At 46.4% G+C, this 20,925-nt stretch overlaps 1 protein-coding gene across 1 annotated transcript; it reads right to left on the reverse strand.

Moving 5' to 3' along the window:
• Positions 1–5,762: 5,762 nt before the first annotated feature.
• Positions 5,763–14,228, reverse strand: LOC132761747 (zinc finger and SCAN domain-containing protein 2-like). The gene is made up of 2 exons (XM_067469904.1): positions 14,144–14,228; positions 5,763–7,259 (listed from the first exon to the last, which is right to left on the reverse strand). Exon 2 carries the CDS (start codon positions 7,049–7,051, stop codon positions 5,855–5,857), a length of 1,197 nt encoding a protein of 398 aa, XP_067326005.1. The 5' UTR covers positions 7,052–7,259; positions 14,144–14,228; the 3' UTR covers positions 5,763–5,854.
• Positions 14,229–20,925: the final 6,697 nt, after the last annotated feature.

The raw sequence follows: 20,925 nt of genomic DNA on the forward strand, positions 1-20,925 counted from the left end.
CTCTTTGGAATGATAGAAGCCTAGAGCTGGGAGGGACCCCCAAGGGCCACCCAGCCCAATTCCAGTCTGCCATTGAGGAAGGCACCACTGGATGCTGTGATCGGAGGTGATCCCGCCCCTCCCCACAGGACTCTGTAAAAAAGATAGTTCAAAATCAGAGAATTCATAGTTTTGCCAAGGACACCAGGCTGGAATGATCCCACAATCCCCTATTGAAGTCAATATGGACTTTAGGAGGGTGTCTCCAGTAAGAGACACCCCTAGGACTGCACCAAAGAGGGTCCGCAAACTCGGCGAGGACAGAGAAGACGAATTCCGGCAATAAAAATAATAAAAATAATAATTGTCTCACCAAAGCGGAAGAAGATGGCGACCGAGGCTTTTAATTGAGCGATTCACTGAAGCGGATGCAATTGCAGGGATAGCTCACCCACAAGCATGCTGTTACAAAGTTTGCAAGCATTTTTATAGCCAAAACATGTACAGAGATTTCAAATTTCCCGCCCTCCCTTCCCCGCCCGGCTTGATGGTGATTGGCTGGTGGCCGAACAGCTGGGAGGAGGCTTGGCGGCCCGCCCTCAGCTTGGGCATAGAGGCTGAGTGCAGTCCCAGTTTGAGCTGTCTGTTGGGGCACATTTCATCAGTTTGTCCCAATTGTGGCTTCTAGGAAGTGCGGAACTCTCCGCTGTGGGTCAGACCAACTTGAAGGAGGGAGCCTTCACTGCCCTCGATGACACTATCTCTCCTTCTATTTTTATGAATGGACTCCAACTACTCAGTGCTCCCCTGAACTTCCATGCACCCCCCCCCCCATGAACTCTTATGAGTTCTTATGAACTTTCATGAACTTTATAGGAACTTCTATAAACTCTTGCCAAATTTTATGAACTTTTATGGGCTTTGGGGAGGCTGATATGGCTTCCTCCTTTTCCTATGAACTCTGTGTATGCTCCCTTGCCCAATTCCTCATTCCCTATATGTATGTATGTCTATATAAGAAAATATGAAGGAAAGCAACCTTTTCATGAACCCAGCAACTCATGGCTCTTGGAGTTTCCAACCTCCTGAGTCGATAATCCCCTAACAAAGGACTCAACCAGATCCATTTGCATGGACAATAAGTAAATGAGTAATCTCTAAGTAAGAGCTCATGGATGAAAGCAATTAAGGGTGGAGGCATGCAAGAGATAGGTTGCAGCTGGCTGTTTCTGGATATGAGGAGCTGGCCTTGGGACTGATCTTTGGGAGATTATTTGTCTTATCTTGGTGGTAGATGCTGCTGATTTTTCCCCAGGTTGGTGGGTTTTCAGTGTCCTGATCTGTCTCCTGAACCTTTGGAATCCTGGAACCTTGAATCTTTGGACTGGCTTTTGACTACGGTATAGACTCTTGATTCTATGATTCTATGATTCTATATGATATTCGGTCAGTAGTGATTTAATGCAGCTGGCTACTAACTAGCTGTGCCACAGCTCCAGCATCATCATCTGGGTACAATCCTCCAGGAAGGAGCGGAGCCACTCCAACGCAGTGCCCACAAGACCCGTTCTGGAGAACCGACCCAGAAGGAGACCATGCTCGATGCTAACTAACTAGCTACTATAACAAACTACAAGACAAAATCAGAAACCAAGCAAAACACCCGCCCGCCCTCCCACGAGGGCTGATCGTTATGCTCCACCTCTGACCCATTTCCCGAGAAAAAACTGGCCATGTTCCTACCTCATTTTTAAGATACATTTCCTTGAGGTCAAATGTGCTGGCGTGTAGCAGAGTATCACAGAAGCTCAGAATAATGGACTCTGGAGTCTCTGGTAAAAGCAGGTTTTCAGCTTTACTTAAGCAGCTCAAAAATAGACAACATACACCATCAGTGGACAGACGTGAAGAACACAAACCAAAAGAGATAGGAACTAATATAAACTGCAGCTGGAAGGAAGTTTATCTCTGGCACTCCCTAATCTTGCACAGAGCAAGAACTCAGGGTCACATTCTCACAACTTATTACTTTGCTGATTTAACACATCCTGGCCGTTCAGCAGTGGAACTCTCTGCCCCGGAGTGTGGTGGAGGCTCCTTCTTTGGAAGCTTTTAAGCAGAGGCTGGATGGCCATTTGTCAGGGGTGATTTGAATGCAATATTCCTGCTTCTTGGCAGAATGGGGTTGGACTGGATGGCCCATGAGGTCTCTTCCAACTCTTTGATTCTATGATTCTATGATTCTATGAGAGTCTGTAGTCTTTGGGAGCCAGATCTGGTGAACATGGTTGATGTTCCAGCAATGTGAAGCCTTCTTTACGAATGGCGGTCACAGCAACGTAGGACCTGTGGCTGGGTGCCGTGTTGTGGTGAAAGAGCCTTTCCTGTCTTGACTTTCCACAATCTCCTTGATTGCAAGATGTACTTTTGGAATTAAGCCTGCTGATGTTGTGGCCCCAAGAAGAGAACACATTTGCCCCCCCCCCCCAAAAAAAAAAACCAATGGCATAACCCTCCCTGCTGATGGCATGGCTTTGAATGTCTTAGGAGGTGGAGAACCATGATCTTTCCACTGCTAACGTTGCACTTTGGTTTCAGATTCCTAGTAGTGGAGCCATGATTCATCCCTCTTCATATATCTGTTGAGGAATTTCTGGTTGTCCATCTGAAAAGTTTGTAATGTTCCCTGCAAAGCATCACTCTCATCAACTGTTAATTGTGTGGCATTAACACTCAAGGCCCCCACCTTGCCATTAATTTTTTCATGTCCAATTATTTTGTCAATATTCTATGTACTGTAGGGTATGACACACCCATTTCCTAGACTACATTCCTGATGGTCTCTCGTCCATTTTGCACAATGCTATACCTTGGATTCTGTTGGTGGTTTCTACTGTGTTGACACTTTCTTACAGGCTGCCGTCACGTTCATCTACACACAATGATCTTCCACATTTAAATTCCTAACTGTCAGTGCTGTGGTTTTTACTGGTGTGAAACATCGCTTATAGTTTTAAACTCTGTGTGTCCGGTGTAGGACGTAATGCTATGTAATGTCATGCAAGAGTTAAAGGCACAGAGTGATTTAATGCCTAGAGTGTGAACGGTGGACGTTTCCTGTATACGTCACACATTCCAACGACATCGATTTGAGATAACGGACTTCTGGACGTTCTCTTCCATCCATGCCGGAGAAGGAGCGAGACGCGTGTGTAATTTCTCCTGTACATAGTTATGTTTGTTGTTTCTGTAGCTTTTAGAAAGTAACTAAATAAATGTGCTGCTTCAAGGCTTTGAAGCTGATTGAAGACTACACACTTTGTTTTCATTTCGTGCCTCTTAGAAGTTGCTCTGAAGCCGAATTTTTACTGATACTAACACAAACTTGTTCATTGTAGATTTCCATAGGAGTCCTCCCCTTATATAAATAATAATAATAATAATAATAATAATAATAATAATAATAACTTTATTTATATACCACTCCATCTCCCCGAGGAGACTCTGAGCAGTTCCCAGGTAACATCACAAAACATACAAAGTAAAAACAACATAACCATAAGATTAAAAAAAACAAAATATCAGCATAAAAATTGTCGCCATAACACACATATATTAAAAGTAATCCTGCCTGTTCAAGGCCATATAAAAATCCCCTTCTTTTGTTGGGATTTAATCGTGTCTCTCTGCTAAATACAGAGCCACCACATCTACTCCTTCATGAACCCATAATATTAAAAAAATGTACAAACATGTAATTTGGCATGTGCACAATCTAGACATCTCTCATTGATACTGCACAAGATCAAAATCGCAGCACAATTCTAAATGCATCAGAGATGGAACTAGGATACTAGCAAACAGATAAGGGTGCAACTCTACAAACCTCACACTCACTATGTGTTGTTTGTATTCCTTTGTATTCCACTCCCTTAGGTAATACTATATTAACCACACTTCTACTTTTAGTAACACTATTGGTCACCTCTAGAATGGATTACTGCAATGCGCTCTACGTGGGGCTGCCCTTGAAGACGGCTCGGAAATTTCAATTGGTCCAGCGGGCAGCAGCCAGGATGCTAACTGGGGCTCATTATCAAGAGAGGTCTACCCCTCTGTTTAAGGAGCTCCACTGGCTGCCATTTATTTTCCGAGCCCAATTCAAGGTGCAGGTGCTCACCTACAAAGCCCTGAACGGTTTGGGACCACCCTACCTGCGTGACCGCATCTCCATCTACGAACCCACACGCTCGCTCCGGTCATCTGGGGAGGCCCTGCTCGTGATCCCACCTACATCGCAAGCGCGCTTGGTGGGGACACGGGACAGGGCCTTCTCTGTGGTGGCCCCCCGACTTTGGAATGCCCTTCCAAAAGATCTCCGACAGGCCCCTACTTTAGCAGCTTTCAGAAAGAACCTAAAAACCTGGCTGTTCCGATGTGCCTTCGCAGATTAGGAATCCCACATCCCAAGTCCTACAAGCACTTTAGTATAATTAATATTCTGCACACCACATTATTTAATCTGACGTTCCTCCTTGCCATTCCAGCACTTTTAACCCTGTACCCCTTTGCACTGGCCGGCCCAGTTTTAAGGTGTCTTGATGTATTGTTATTGTTGTTATTTGCTTAATTATTTGATTTGCTTTGTTGTTATTTGCTTAATTATTTGATTTGCTTTGTTTATTGTTGTGCTATGTTTTATTGTATTGTGTTCTGAGGCTTCGGCCTGTGTACACCGCATCGAGTCCTCCGGGAGATGCTAGCGGGGTACAAATAAAGTTAATAATAATAATAATAATAATAATAATAATAATAATAATAACACTATTCTAATTCATAAACCCTACAATTGACATTTTAGATTTGTTGTTGTGAAAAAGTGAGAAGTCCCAATCTGTCTTGGAGACGATCGAAGGTTTTCCCATATTCAGCACCATCAGTCAATCACATTTACTTTACATTTAATGTGTCAGCCATTCTTCTTGCATTGGAATAATGGGTTCCTTCCATCTCTGAGCATAAATGATTCTGGATGAAATTAACATATCCTGTCGTGCTCTTCCATGCTTTCTTTCTGGATAATCACCCAGCATTTCCAATAAATAAGACAATGGTCTCATGGTGAATGTATGTCAGACTGTAGGATCTCTATAGCAAGATTAAATAACCACTCACAAGCCGTCTTGCTTTGAAATGGATATATTGCTTGTATCTCTGCAGCAAAGAAAGACACGACTGACTTTTCCCCACATCCACTTCCTTTTATACACCTTTCCTGCCCATCTCCCCCTCTTCTCAGTTTCCTTATTAGAACTGGTTGCTTCACAAGTTCCCATACAAGGTTTCCAGTGGCTTCAAAATGTCACAGAGAGAGAATTGATTCAGCCAGGATGATTCAGTCAGGATGTCACGGAGGGAATTTGTGATGTCTTCATGCCGTCAGAAATTGACTCCTGACAATTTCTGACCAATTTCTTCTAGCATCATCTGTATTTGAGTCCATGATTTGTGGGCCTTTCTGCAAGACCACCAAATACGATAAAACATCCCAACGTTGTGCTCTCACCTACATTTCTAGAGTTGCTCTGTCATCTTAAGAGAATCTCTCTGATGCCAAGTACCAGCATTCTCCCCGTGTGAGTTCTTTGATGGGAAAATAGCCTTCTACCCCGAGCAAAGCTCTTTCCACACTCCAGCCTTTCCAGGCTGGGTTTCCCCCCAGTGTGGGTTCTGTGATGAGACAGCAGATTTCCACTCTCAGTGAAGGTCTTTCCACGCTCCATGCACTTGTAGGGTTTTTCTCCCCAGTGTGGGTCCTCTGATGTTTATGTAGAGTTCCACTCTCAGTGAGAAGCTCTTTCCACATTCCATACACTTATAGGGTTTCTCCCCAGTGTGTGTTTTTTTGATGTGAATGTAAATTTCCACTCTCAGTGAAGCTTTGTCCACACTCCAGATGTGTATAAGGTTTCTCTCCAGTGTGAGTTCTTTGATGCAGACGTAGACTTCCCCTCCGCATGAAGCTCTTTCCACACTCCGGACACTTATAGGGTTTCTCCCCAGTGTGAATTCTTTGATGTGTATGTAGACTCCCACTCTCGGTGAAGCTCTTTCCACATTCCAGGCATGTATAAGGTTTCTCTCCTGTGTGAATTCTTTGATGTTTCTGTAGACTTCCACTCTCACTAAAGTTCTTTCCACATTCCAAGCAGGTATAAGGTTTCTCTCCAGTGTGAGTTCTTTGATGTTTCTGTAGGGTTCCATTCTCCGTGAAGCCCTTTCCACACTCCAGGCAAACATAGGGTTTCTCCCCAGTGTGGGTCCTTTGATGATTATGAAGAGTTCCACTGTCAATGTAGCTCTTTCCACACTCCGCACATGTGTAAGGCTTCTCCCCAGTGTGGGTCCTTTGATGTTTATGCAGGGTTGCACTGTAAGTGAAGCTCTTTCCACACTCCAGGCAAGTATAGGGTTTCTCCCCAGTGTGGATTCTCTGATGTTTATATAGAGTTCCACTCTCACTAAAGTTCTTTCCACATTCCAAGCATGTGTAAGGTTTTTCTCCAGTGTGGGTTCTCTGATGAAAATACAGATGTGCTGTTTGAGCGAAGCTCTTTCCACACTCCAGGCATGCATAGGGTTTCTCCCCAGTGTGGGTCCTTTGATGTTTATGAAGAGTTCCAAGGTCAGTGTAGCTCTTTCCACACTCCCCACACATGTAAGGCTTCTCCCCAGTGTGGGTTCTTTGATGTTTATGCAGGGTTGCACTGTGAGTGAAGCTCTTTCCACACTCCAGGCAAGTATAGGGTTTCTCCCCAGTGTGAGTTCTTTGATGTGAAAGTAGATTTCCACTGTTGGTGAAGCTCTTTCCGCACTCCAAACAGGTATAAGGTTTCTCCCCAGTGTGGGTCCTTTGATGTGAATGTAGATTTCCACTGTGGGTGAAGCTCTTTCCACACTCCAGGCATTTATAGGGTTTCTCCCCAGTGTGGGTCCTTTGGTGTGACTGCAGATGGCTGTGCTGACTATACCTCCTTCCACACTCAGTACGTGTATGCGCTTCCTCTCCCATGTCAACAGTGATAGGAATCTTCCACTGCAATAGAGACACTTGACTCTTATTCTTTCTGAACAGTGGTTAATGTTAAGAGTTCAGCAAAACCAGCCTCTTGAGAGAGAGTTTTTCTTCCTTCCTTTTGACTTCTAAATTCCCCAATATCTACTAGATACCGTCTTGTTTCTCATCACACTGGTGGTGGTTCCAGACAATCTTCATTTCCCTGGTCAAGAAAGAAGAAAGAAATAATTAGGGATGAAGACCAAAAACCTGCTTTACCTTAAAGATTTCCTCCTTTTCCTTTTAGTTTCATGTTGCAAATGGAAAAATCAGAAATGTAGATGTGAAGGGTTTCAAACACATAGACAGAAACCAACACCAGTGGTACAAAGGAATCGTAGAATCAAAGAGTTGGAAGAGACCTCCTGGGCCATCCAGTCCAACCTCATTCCACCAAGCAGCAGGAATGTTGCATTCAAAGCACCCCTGACAGATGGCCATACAGCCTCTGTTCAAAAGCTTCCAAAGAAGGAGCCTCCACCACACTCCTGGGCAGAGAGTTCCACTGTTGAACAGCTCTCACAGTCAGGAAGTTCTTCCTCATGTTCAGATGGAATCTCCTTTCTTGTAGTTTGAAGCCATGGCTCCATTGCGTCCTAGTCTCCAGGGAAGCAGTAAGGAAGCCTGCTCCTTCCTCCCTATGAATTCCTCTCACGTATTTATCCATGTCCCTCCTCATGTGGTGCCCAGAATTGGACACAATATTCCAGTGTGGTCTAACCAAGGCAGAATAGAGCATGGGGAGCATGACTTCCCTAGGTCTAGACACTATGCTCCTCTTCATGCAGGCCAAAATCCCATGGCCTTTTTTTGCCCATTGTTGGCTCATGTTTAACTTGTTGTCCATGAGGACTCCAAGATCTTTTTCTTGGAGTCCTCGTGGACAACAAGTTAAACATGAGGCCAAAACTAAGACAAGTCAAACCCGCATTTTGGACTTTAGGAGAGCTGACTTCCAGAACATGAAGGAAACACTGAGCAGTATTCCGTGGACATGAAATCGAGGAGGAATTTAAAAGGGTTTCACCCTGAAGGAGAGACCCTGCGGACCCACCAAAGAGGGCTCGCTACAATGGTGAGCAAAGAGAAGCCACAATTTAAAAGATTTCCTTAAGTTTCCAAAAGAATCTCACCAAAGTTGAAGAAAGCACCACCGAGATGATTTTATTGCGATCGAGCTGGAAAAGATGCAGAGCAGCAATATTTCGCCAAGCAAAGCATAACATATAACACAAATAAAAGCCTTTTTTATACAGAAACAGAGCTGCCAGATTTGAATTTCCCGCTCCCCACCCCCTGTTGGCTTGATGATGATTGGCTGGCGCTCTACAGCTGGAAGGAGGCTTAGCTGCCTCCTGCGCGCCTGGGCCAATAGCTGAGCTTCTTCTGCCTCAGCTCTCCGATGAATCAGGAGAGAGAGGCGGAACGAGAGGGAAACAATGGATTCTTGAGAGGATTATGGAAAGAGGAGATGTCTGAGCGGCCAGCAAGTCCTGGGGAGATTTTTATTATTACAAGTGAGATTGGCGGGGACAAGGAGCAGGGCCTTCTTGGTGGTGGCCCCTCTCCTATGGAATTCACTCCCCGGGGAAATTAGATCAGTGACATCCCTCCTTTCCTTTAGGAGAAAATTGAAAACATGGATTTGGGACCAGGCATTTGGACAATCTGGTAGATAAATAAAGGACTTTGACAATTGACAAGAATGGACAAAGTGGAATGAAATTATGGAACTCTGAAGGACGAACGCTGAGCATGAGATTAGTTTTATTGATTGTGTTATATATTGATTGTTTTAACTGTTATAATTGTTTTAATTGCTGTTTTACTGTGTATTACTGTGTAGGCATCGAATTGTGCCTTTTGTAAGCCGCCCTGAGTTCCCCCTCGGGAGTTGAGAAGGGCGGGGTAGAAGTACTCGAAATAAATAAATAAATAAATGTAGCCGTTTCAAATCTTCATCCTCTCATTCAAATCTTCATCCATTCCATCGTCTTGGCCATTCCTGGGTCATTTTCTGATTCGAGTTTGTCTGTTTAGCCCGAGGTTCCGAATGCTTGCTTGAAGAGCCAAGTTTTCACTCTTCCTGCCTAAAGAGGCAATTGCTGTCCCCACAACCTCCTTCTCTGTTGACATTCCTCAGGCCGATACCAGAAGTCAGATACTATCAATCAAGCCATCGCACATCGCACATCACACTTGCCCTGGAAGCCCTATATACACCTCCTGTCACATCAGCACTTTTAATCTTTGTACCCATTGCTCTGGCCCGGCCCAGTTTTATTGTGTTTAGTGTATTGTGCCTGTTGTTTATTTTGCTTTATTCTGTTTTTAATTGTTTGATTTGCTTAGATTGTACTGTTGTGTTGTGTGTTGAAGCCTCGGCCTGTGTAAGCCACATCGAATCCTTTGGGAGATGCTAGCGGGGTACAAATAAAGTTTAATAATAATAATAATAATAATAATAATAATCCCTGACCCAAGGGTTACAAAGGGGTCTGACTTTTGGTCAGACAAAAACTGTATATTGCCACATTCAAAGACAATAGAAGAGCCGGCTTGAAGACTGCCAAGGCTATTGCGGGCGATTATCCATACACTGAGTCACTTAATCCATTCATTTCTTCATTGTTTCCCGCCTATACTGGCTCCTTCTCTCCCATTGGTCAAGAGGCCGAAGCGGCGCTGGCTTGCTAATTGGCTAAGGCCGCCTGAACCAGCCACGCCTCCCCTCCAGCTGATGACTGGAGGGGAGGGGGTGGGAAATTCAAATTTGACAGCTCTGTTTCTTTATAAAAATGTACTGTTCTGCCTTGCAAAACATGTCAGCTTTTGGCAAGGGATTGCGGTTTGACATCCGTACCAGCTGGAACGAAATAAAAGACAACTCAGTGGCTTTTCTTCAACTTGGTGAGACCTTTTTTTGGAAAAATCGGGAAATTCTTTGGGTGCGTCTTTCTGTCTCGCCAGGGTGAATGGACTCTCTTTGGTGGGTCTGGCTGGTCTCTGCCTCCTGGCAAAGATGCTAGCGCAGTGGTTCTCAACCTACCTAATGTCGCGACCCCTTAATACAGTTCCTTATGTTGTGGTGACCCCCAATCATAACATTATTTTTGTTGCTTCTTCTTAACTGTAATTTTGCTATGGTTCTGAATTGTAATGTAAATATCTGATATGCAGGATGGATTTTCATTCACTGGACCAAATTTGGCCCAAATACCTTATACGCCCAAATTTGAGTACTGGTGGGGTTGGAGGAGATTTATAGTTTGCCTACAATCAGAGAGCTTTCTGAACTCCACCAACAATGGAACTGAATCAGACCTGGCCACACAGAAATCCCATGACCAACAGAAAATGCTAGAACGGCTTGGTGGGTATTGTCCTTGAGTTTGGGAGTTGTAGTTCACCCAAATCCAGAGAGCACTGTGGACTCAAACAATGATCAATCTGGACCAAACTTGGCATGAACACTCAATATGTCCAAATGGGGACTCTGGTGGATTTTGGGGAAAATAGACCTTGACATTTGGGAGTTGTAGTTGCTGGGATTTATAGTTCATCTACAATCACAGAGCATTCTGAACCCCACCAATGATAGAATTGGGCCAAACCTCCCACACAGAACCCCCATCACCAATAGAAAATATTGCATATTCTGATGTTCTTCAGGGACCCCTCTGACACCCCCTCGCGACCCCCCCAGGGGTCTCGACCCCCAGGTTGAGAAATACTGTGCTAGCGGGCAAAGATGCTAAATTCTTGCTCGATATCATCAGGAGAGAAATATAGTGAGCAGAGAGAGCTTAAACCAGTGGTTCTCAACGTTCCTAATGCTGCAACCTCTTAATACAGTTCCTCATGTTGTGGTGACCCCCAGCCATTAAATTATTTTCGTTGCTACTTCATAATTGTAATTTTGCTCCTGTTATGAATCGTTATGTAAATATCTGATATGCAGGATATATTCTCATTCACTGGACCAAATTTGGCACAGATACCCAATATGCCCAAATTTGAATACTGGTGGGTTTGGGATGGGAGGATTGATTTTGTCATTTAGGAGTTGTAGTTGCTGGGGTTTATAGTTCCCCTACATTCAAAGAGCATTCTGAACTATACCAACAATGGACTTGAACCAAACTTGGCACACAGAACTCCCATGACCAACACAAAATACTGGAAGGGTTTGGTGGGCATTGAATTTGGGTTTTGGAGTTGTAGTTCGCCTACATCCAGAGAGCACTGTGGACTCAAAGAATGATGGATCTGGACCAAACTCTACAAGAATACTCAATATGCCCAAATCTGAACACTGGTAGAGTTTGGGGGAAATAGAATCTTGACATTTGAGAGTCGTAGTTGCTGGGATTTATAGTTCATCTACAATCAAAGAGCATTCTGAACCCCACCAATGATGGAATTGAACCAAACTAGGCACACAGTTCTCCCATGACCAACAGAAAATACTGGAAGGGTTTGGTGGGCAGTGTCCTTTGGTTTTGGAGTTGTAGTTAGCTTATATCCAGAGAGTACTGTGGACTCAAACAATGATGGATCGGGACCAAACTTGGCACGAATATTTAATATGCCCAAATGTGAACACTGGTGAAGTTCAGGGAAAATAGACCTTGACATTTGGGAGTTGTAGTTGCTGGAATTTATAGTTCACCTACTACCAAAGAGCATCCTGAAGCCCACCAACGATAGAATTAGGCCAAATTCCTCACACAGAACTCCCATGACCAACAGAAAATACTGTCTGTGATGGTCTTTGGTGACCCCTCTGACACAACCTCGCAACCCCTTCAGGGGTCCTGACCCCCAGGTTGAAAACCACTGGCTTAAACTATCCAAGGCTTTCTAATGGGGGAACCAGCTCTCCAAAAAGAGAAGAAAAGGGGAAAGGCTGAATTGCAGCAAGGAGAGGGACACGGTGGCTGGGAAAGGGACATTACAGCCAGGAAGGGGCCAGAGAAGCACAGAGTTCGGGGTAAGCCATTTATTAAGGGACCATAGGCAGTCTGGAGCTAGCTTCCTGAGTGTCTGAACGTGTACAGAGCCAAACAGGTCCACTTTAAGTGTCTGAAGCCTTTGGAACTCTCTGCTGCAGGTACGAAGGGAACAAATAATAATTTTGCCCAAGGGGGTTTCATGCAACAGCTCGAAGCAGGTCTCAGCACAGGCTGAATGCACAAACGTGGCAAATATCAATGTATTGTCGAAGGCTTTCATGGCCGGAATCACTGGGTTGTTGTAGGTGTTTTCAGGCTGTATGGTCATGGTCTAGAGAAGGGGTCAGGAACCTTCGGCCCTCCAGGTGTGGTGGACTTCAACTCCCACAATTCCTTGAGGCTCGGTAAGCCTTTGGGGCGAATGCCGAGCCTCAAGGAATTGTGGGAGTTGAAGTTCATCACACCTGGAGGGCCGAAGGTTCCCCATGCCTGGTCTAGAGGCATTCTCTCCTGACGTTTCGCCTGCATCTATGGCAAGCATCCTCAGAGGTAGTGAGGTCTGTTGTAAGTAGGCAAAGGACAAGAAGGATCCTCTCACCTCTGCAGGAGTCTCCCGTGTACCATGCAGCTGTGGACAAGTCTACAGAGGGACCACCAAACGCAGCAGCAGCGTTGCCCAGACACGAGTCAAGGAACATGAAAGGCATTGCAGACTCCTTCAACCAGAGAAGTCAGCCAGAGCAGAGCACCTGAGGAACCAGCCTGGACACAGCATCTTATTGGAGAAGACAGAAATGCTGGACCACACCAACAACCACCATGTCAGGCTACACAGAGAAGCCATTGAAATCCACAAGAAGCAGGTGGGGAATTTCAACAGAAAGGAAGAAACCATGAAGATGAACAAGATCTGGCTGTCAGTATTGAAAAACTCAAAAATTAAAACAACAGAGAGGAAACAAACAAGGACATCTAATCACCTCTCAACAAAAGATTGCTCCAGGCAATGCTAATCAAGGTGGTCAGTTGAAACATTCCCACTTAGCTCCAGCAGACAAGAGTCCTTTGTCCCACCCTGGTCATTCACAGATATATAAACCCCTTTTCTTAGTTCCAACAGACCTCACTACCTCTGAGGATGCTTGCCATAGATGCAGGCGAAACGTCAGGAGAGAATGCCTCTAGACCATGGGCATATCATAGAATCATAGAATCCTAGAATCGAAGAGTTGGAAGAGACCTGGTGGGCCATCATCCAGTCCAACCTCATTCTGCCAAGAAGCAGGAATATTGCATTCAAATCACCCCTGACAGATGGCCATCCAGCCTCTGTTTCAAAGCTTCCAAAGAAGGAGCCTCCACCACACTCTGGGGCAGAGAGTTCCACTGCTGAACGGCTCTCAATCACAGAATCAGAGTTGGGAGAGCCCTCCTGGGCCATCATCCAGTCCACCCCCATTCTGCCAAGAAGCAGGGATATTGCATTCAAATCACCCTGACGAATGGCCATCCAGCCTCTGTTTAAAAGCTTCCAAAGAAGGAGCCTCCACCACACTCTGGGGCAGAGAGTTCCACTGCTGAACAGCTCTCAATCACAGAATCACAGAGTTGGGAGAGACCTCCTGGGCCATCATCCAGTCCAACCTCATTCTGCCAAGAAGCAGGGATATTGCATTCAAATCACCCCTGACAGATGGCCATCCAGCCTCTGTTTCAAAGCTTTATACCTGAAAAAACCTACAACAACCCAGTGGCAAAGATCCTACAAGCCCCCCCCCCCCCATTCCAAGGTAGTTCTCTAAAAGAGAGGCAGATCCAAAGGTATCCTCATAAAATACATATTAAAGAGACAGAGGACCCTCCCTCCCCATGGGAACCGTCGGAGGAAGGAAATCCCCTGAAAGGAGCCGAGTTTGGGGAAGAGGCCCAGGTGAGGGAGGGAGGGAGGGAGGGCGGGGAGGGGGGCCGGAGCCTTGCTCTCCGTGTGGGGGGGGCGGCCTTTCCTCCTCGGCTCCTGCTGGGATTCCATGCATCTCATCCCCCCTCCCCCCACACGCCAGCCCGCCCCCCCCCAAAAAATGCCGCCCCTCACCTGCTTTCCTGAAGCCGGCGCCCCCCCCCTCTCTCTCCTCCCTAGGTGGGTGCCTTCCTCCCAGAAACTGGGGAGGAGGGGGCGGGCTCCTGCCGTGACGTCACCCAAGCCCCGCCTTCCTCAAAGCATCCCATAATACTACCCCCCCCCCCAAAAAAAATCCCATTGCTTACTTACTTACTCGCTCTGGCTGGTTTCTAAGGCGCCCCTGGAGGGAGAAAGGCGCACTGCAGCCAAGCCATGAGCCCCCCCCCCCCCCTTCCCTAGAATCATAGAATCCTAGAGTTGGAGGCGATAGGACCTCTTCGAGGAGAAGATGGGGCAATGCTGACAGACAGGGGATGATAGGGAAAAGGCAGAACTACTTGATGCACAAGAAGTGGAAAAAGGGAGAAATCACCAAAGAAGAATTCAAACAAATAGCCAACACCTGTAGGGAAAAGGTCCGCAAGGCTAAAGCACAAAACGAGCTCAGACTTGCCAGGGACATTAAAAACAATAAAAAGGGCTTCTTTTCTTATGTCAGTAGAAAAAGGAAAAACAAGGAGGTGATAGGGCCTCTTCGAGGAGAAGATGGGGCAATGCTGACAGGGGATGATAGAGAAAAGGCAGAACTACTTAATGCCATCTTTGCCTCAGTTTTCTCACAAAAAGAAAGTCATCTTCAACCTCAGCAAGACGGAGTGGATGAGGGATTGGAGGACATCCAACTCCAAATTGGGAAACAAGTTGATTGCAGACCTGGCACTTTGTTTTTATTTTGTGCCTCCTAGCAGTTGCTCTGAGGCCAAATTTTTACTGATACTAACACTGTCTTTTAACAATATCATATGGCACTGCAGATTCACCCAAACGTGTTCATTGTAGATTTCCATAGGAGTCCTACCCTTCTTTCGTTGGGATTTTAATCACAGCTCTCTGCTAAATACAGAGCCACCACATTTACTCCTTCATGAACCCATAATATATAAAAAATGTAAAAACATGTAATTTGGCATGTATCGTCGAAGGCTTTCATGGCCGGAATCACTGGATTGTTGTAGGTTTTTTCGGGCAATATGGCCATGTTCTAGAGGCATTCTCTCCTGACGTTTCACCTGCATCTGTGACAAGCATCCTCACTACTTCACTTCACTTCCTCTGAGTATGCTTGCCACAGATGCAGGCAAAACATCAGGAGAGAGTGCCTGTAGAACATGGCCATAAATCCCGAAAAAACCTACAACAACCCAGTAGAATAATAGAATCCTAGAGTTGGGAGAGACCTCCTGGGCCATCCTCCAGTCCAACCCCATTCTGCCAAGAAGCAGGAATATTGCATTCAAAGCACCCCTGACAGATGGCCAGCCAGCCTCTGCTTCAAAGCTTCCAAAGAAGGCGCCTCCACCACACTCCCTCCGGGGAAGGCAGAGAGTTCCACTGCTGAACGGCTCTCACAGTCAGGAAGTTCTTCCTCGTGTTCAGTATTTTGGCATGTGCACAATATAGACATCTCTCACTGATACTGCACAAGATCAAAATTGTAGCACAATTCTAAATGCGTCAGAGACGGAGCTAGGATACTAGCAAACAGATAAGGGTGCAACTCTACAAACCTCACACTCACTGTGTGTTGTTTTGTATTCCTCTGTATTCCACTCCCTTAGATAATACTATATTAACCACACTTCTACTTTTGGCAACACTATTCTAATTCATAAATCCTACAATTGACATCTTTCATTTGTTGTTGTGAAAAAGTGAGAAGTTCCAATCTGTTCCGATCAAGGATTTGGGTTGTTTACTGCAGATGCAGACTGTGGCCAGGACATCAGGAGACGCTTCCTTCTTGGGAGGAGAGCAATGTCCAGTCTCGATAAAATAGTAAAGAGTAGAGACATCAGACTGGCAACCAAGATCCATTGCCTAGTCCAAGCCATGGTCTTCCCCGTAGTCACCTACGGATGTGAGAGCTGGACCTTAGGGAAGGCTGAGCGAAGGAAGAGAGATGCTTTTGAGCTGTGGTGTTGGAGGAAAGTGCTGAGAGTGCCTTGGACTGCGAGAAGATCCAACCAGTCCATCCTCCAGGAAAGAAAGCCCGGCTGCTCATTGGAGGGAAGGAGACGAGAGGGAAAGCGGAAGTCCTTTGAATGCCACATCACGAGGAGACAGGAAAGCCTAGAGAAGACAATGATGCTGGGGAAAGTGGAAGGCAAAAGGAAGAGGGGCCGACCAAGGGCAAGATGGATGGATGGCATCCTTGAAGTGACTGGCTTGACCTTGAAGGAGCTGGGGGTGGTGACGGCCGACAGGGAGCTCTGGCGTGGGCTGGTCCGTGAGGTCACAAAGAGTCGGAGACGACTGAACAAATGAACAACAACAACAAGGTTTTCTTTGGGCTATATGGTCATGTTCTAGAGGAATTTTCTCCTGACGTTTCGCCTGCATCTATGGCAAGCATCCTCAGAGGACCTCACTACCATGCCTGGCTCGAGAGCAGTACGTGTGAAAAAGATCTTGGAGTCCTCGTGGACAACAAGTTAAACATGAGCCAGGAATGTGATGTGGCGGCAAAAAAAGCCAGTGGGATTTTGGCCTGAATCAAGAGGAGCCTAGTGTCTAGATCCAGGGAAGTCATGCTCCCCATGCTCTATTCTGCCTTGGTTGGACCACTTTACCTGGAATATTGTGTCCAATTCTGGGCACCACAGTTCAAGAGAGATGTTGACAAGCTGGAATGTGTCCAGAGGAGGGCGACTCAAATGATCAAGGGTCTGGAGAACAAGCCCTATGAGGAGCGGCTGAAAGAGCTGGGCATGTTTATCCTGAAGAAGAGAAGGCTGAGAGGAGATATGATGATAGCCATGTATAAATATGTGAGAGGAAGCCACAGGGAGAAGGGAGCACACTTCCTTTCTGCTTCCTTGGAGACTAGGACGCAAGGGAACAATGGCTTCAAACTACAAGAGAGGAGATTCCATCTGAACATGAGGAAGAACTTCCTGACTGTGAGAGCCGTTCAGCAGTGGAACTCTCTGCCCCGGAGTGTGGTGGAGGCTCCTTCTTTGGAAGCATCCAGAGGCTGGATGGCCATCTGTCAGGGGTGATTTGAATGCAACATTCCTGCTTCTTGGCAGAATGGGGTTGGACTGGATGGCCCATGAGGTCTCTTCCAACTCTTTGATTCTATGATTCTATGAGGATGCTTGCCATAGATGCAGGCGAAACATCAGGAGAAAATGCCTCTAGAACATGGCCACATAGCCTGAAATAACCTACCACAACCCAGTGATTCCGGCCATGAAAGCCTTCGACAATAGATCAAAGATTTTTCCATATTCAGTACCATCAGTCATAGAATCATAGAATCAAGAGTTGGAAGAGACCTCCTGGCCCATCCTCCAGTCCAACCCCATTCTGCCAAGAAGCAGGAATATTGCATCCAAATCACCCCTGACAGATGGCCATCCAGCCTCTGTTTCAAAGCTTCCAAAGAAGGAGCCTCCACCACACTCCAGGGCAGAGAGTTCCACTGCTCAACGGCTCTCACAGTCAGGAAGTTCTTCCTCATGTTCAGATGGAATCTCCTCTCTTGTAGCTTGAAGCCATTGTTCCCTTGCGTCCTAGTCTCCAGGGAAGCAGAAAACAAGCTTGCTCCCTCCTCCTCCTCCCTGTGGCTTCCTCTCACATATTTATACATGGCTATCATATCTCCTCTCAGCCTTCTCTTCTTCAGGCTAAACATGCCCAGCTCCCCAAGCCGCTCCTCATAGGGCTTGTTCTCCAGACCCTTGAGTCAATCACATTTACTTTACAGAACTGTGCCAGCCATTCTTCTTGCGTTGGGATAATGGGTTCCTTCCACCTCTGAGCATAAGTGAGTCTGGGTGCAGTTATGATATCCTGTCATGCTCTTCCATGCTTTCTTTCTGGTTGATCACCCAGCATTTCCAAAAAGTAAAACAATGATCTCATGGTGAATGTAACCTTACCGATTTCTTCTAGCATCATCAGTATTTGAGTCCAAGACCACCAAACACAATAAAATACCTGTTGTAGCAGACAGCAGCCAGTCCGTTGGGACGCAAATGGGGCGGAAGAACGACACCAGGATAGAGTAGAGTTCCAAGTCCCAAACTTTACTGTTCCAATGGAAAAGGGTGGGAAACCTCAGCCCGCAGGTGAATCGAGGGGTTTCATAGAATCATAGAATCATAGAATCATAGAATCCAAGAGTTGGAAGAGACCTCATGGGCCATCCAGTCCAACCCCATTCTGCCAAGAAGCAGGAATATTGCATTCAAATCACCCCTGACAGATGGCCATCCAGCCTCTGTTCCAAAGCTTCCAAAGAAGGAGCCTCCACCACACTCCGGGGCAGAGAGTTCCACTGCTGAACGGCTCTCACAGTCAGGAAGTTCTTCCTCATGTTCAGATGGAATCTCCTTTCTTGTAGTTTGAAGCCATTGTCCTATTGCGTCCTAGTCTCCAGGGAAGCAGAAAGGAAGCTTGCTCCCTCCTCCTCCCTGTGGCTTCCTCCCACATATTTATACATGGCCCTCATTATGTCTCCTCTCAGCCTTCTCTTCTTCAGGCTAAACATGCCCAGCTCCTTAAGCTGCTCCTCATAGGGCTTGTTCTCCAGACCCTTGATCATTTTAGTCTCCCTCCTCCTCTGGACACATCCCAGCTTAGAGTCAATATCTCTCTTGAATTGTGGTGCCCAGAATTGGACACAGTATTCCAGATGTGGTCTAACCAATGTTTCCACACACCATGATTTAAACAGAGCACATATTTATAGGCAATTGCTTATATAACTTGTTGACATTAATCAATTATTAATATTTATTTATTTATTTGGTAGTTTTGTATACCGGTCTTCTCACCTCCATTCGAGGGACTCGGGCCGGTTTCCAACATCAATATTACAGACCGTCATTAAAACATCATATTTCTAAATCACACTAAAACATTAAAACATTGAAACCATTAAAATGGCAAAAATACAATCATAGGATTACAGTGGTCAGTCGTCATCAAAGTCATTATTCATCGTCATCCATCCATATCACAGAATCATGGCTCATTCGTCGAATGCCAATCCCCAAAGCCAGGTTTTCACCTGTTTCCTGAACGTTAAGATCGAAGGGGCAGTTCTAATCTCCAGTGGAAGGGAGTTCCAGAGTCGAGGGGCCACTACCGAGAAGGCCCTGTCTCTCGTCCCCACCAGACGCGCCTATGAGGCCGGTGGGATCGAGAGCAGGGCCCCTCCAGACGATCTTAGCAATCTTGATGGTAAATACGGGAGGATACGTTCGGACTGGTAAATTGGGCCGGAGTCGTTTAGGGCTTTATAGGTTAAGACCAGCACTTTGAATTGTGCTCGGAAGCTGACTGGCAGCCAGTGGAGCTGGCGCAACAGAGGAGTAGTATGCTCCCTGTACCCTGCTCCCGTTAGTAGTCTGGCTGCCGCACGTTGGACTAATTGAAGCTTCCGGGCAGTCTTCAGAGGCAACCCCACGTAGAGAGCATTGCAGTAATCTAAATGGGATGTAATAAAGCGTGGACCACCATGGCCAAGTCAGACTTCTCAAGGTACGGGCGCAGCTGGCGCACAAGTTTTAATTGTGCAAAAGCTCCCCTGACCACCGCCGAAACCTGGGGCTCCAGGCTCAGCGCTGAGTCCAGGATCACTCCCAAGCTGCGTCTTCAGGGGGAGGGTGACCCCGTCCAGCACAGGCTGTAACCCTATGCCCTGTTTGGCCTTTCGACTGACCAGGAGTACCTTTTTCTTGTCTGGATTAAGTTTCAATCTGTTGTCCCTCATCCAGTCCGTTACAGAGGCCAAGCACAGGTTCAGGACTTGAACAGCCTCCTTAGTAGTAGGTGAGAAGGAGTAACAGAGTTGGACATCATCTGCGTACAGATGACACCGCACACCAAAACTCCGGATGCTCTCTCCCAACTGTTTCATGTAAATGTCAAATAACATAGGGGACAGTATTGAGCCCTGCGAGACTCCACAGTACAATGGCCATGGGGTCGAGCAGGAGTCCCCTAGCGACACCTTCTGGGATCGCCCCACGAGAAAGGACTGCAGCCACTGCAAAGCAGTACCCCCAAGACCCATTCCCGCGAGGCATCCCAGAAGGATACTGTGGTTGACGGTATCGAAGGCCGATGAGAGGTCCAGCAGAACCAACAGGGACACACTTCCCCTGTCCAGTTCCTGGCGAAGATCATCCACTAAGGCGACCAAGGCTGTCTCAGTACCATGTCCCGGCCTAAAGCCAGACTGCGCTGGATCTAGATAATCCGTGTCTACCAGGAACTCCTGGAGTTGTGAGGCCACCACACATTCCAGGACTTTGCCCAAATAGGGGAGATTGGAAACTGGCCAAAATTTGACAAATGGAGTGGGGTTCAGTGATGATTTTTTCAACAGCGGTTTTATAACAACTTGTTTTAAGTTGGCTGGAATGTTGCCTTCCCGAAGGGAGGCATTAACCACCACCTTTACCCGCTCTGCTAAACCCCCTCTGGCTTCCTTGACCAGCCAGGATGGGCAGGGGTCTAGGATGCATGTGGTCGGCCTCGCCTCCTCAAGAATCCCGATGACATCCTCGAGTTGAACAGATCGAAATGAATCCATCAGAACTGAACAATCAGATGCTTGTGTTACATCCTCAGAGGCTGCCGTTAACGTGGTGTCAAAGCCCGAACAGATCAAAGCGACTTTGTCCACAAAGTACTGAGCAAAGGCTTCACAGCGAGCTGCTGAGTCGTCAGGGGACCCATCC

Source organism: Anolis sagrei, chromosome 1 (assembly GCF_037176765.1).
Source record: "Anolis sagrei isolate rAnoSag1 chromosome 1, rAnoSag1.mat, whole genome shotgun sequence".
In the NCBI taxonomy this organism is placed as follows: Eukaryota; Metazoa; Chordata; class Lepidosauria; order Squamata; family Dactyloidae; genus Anolis; species Anolis sagrei.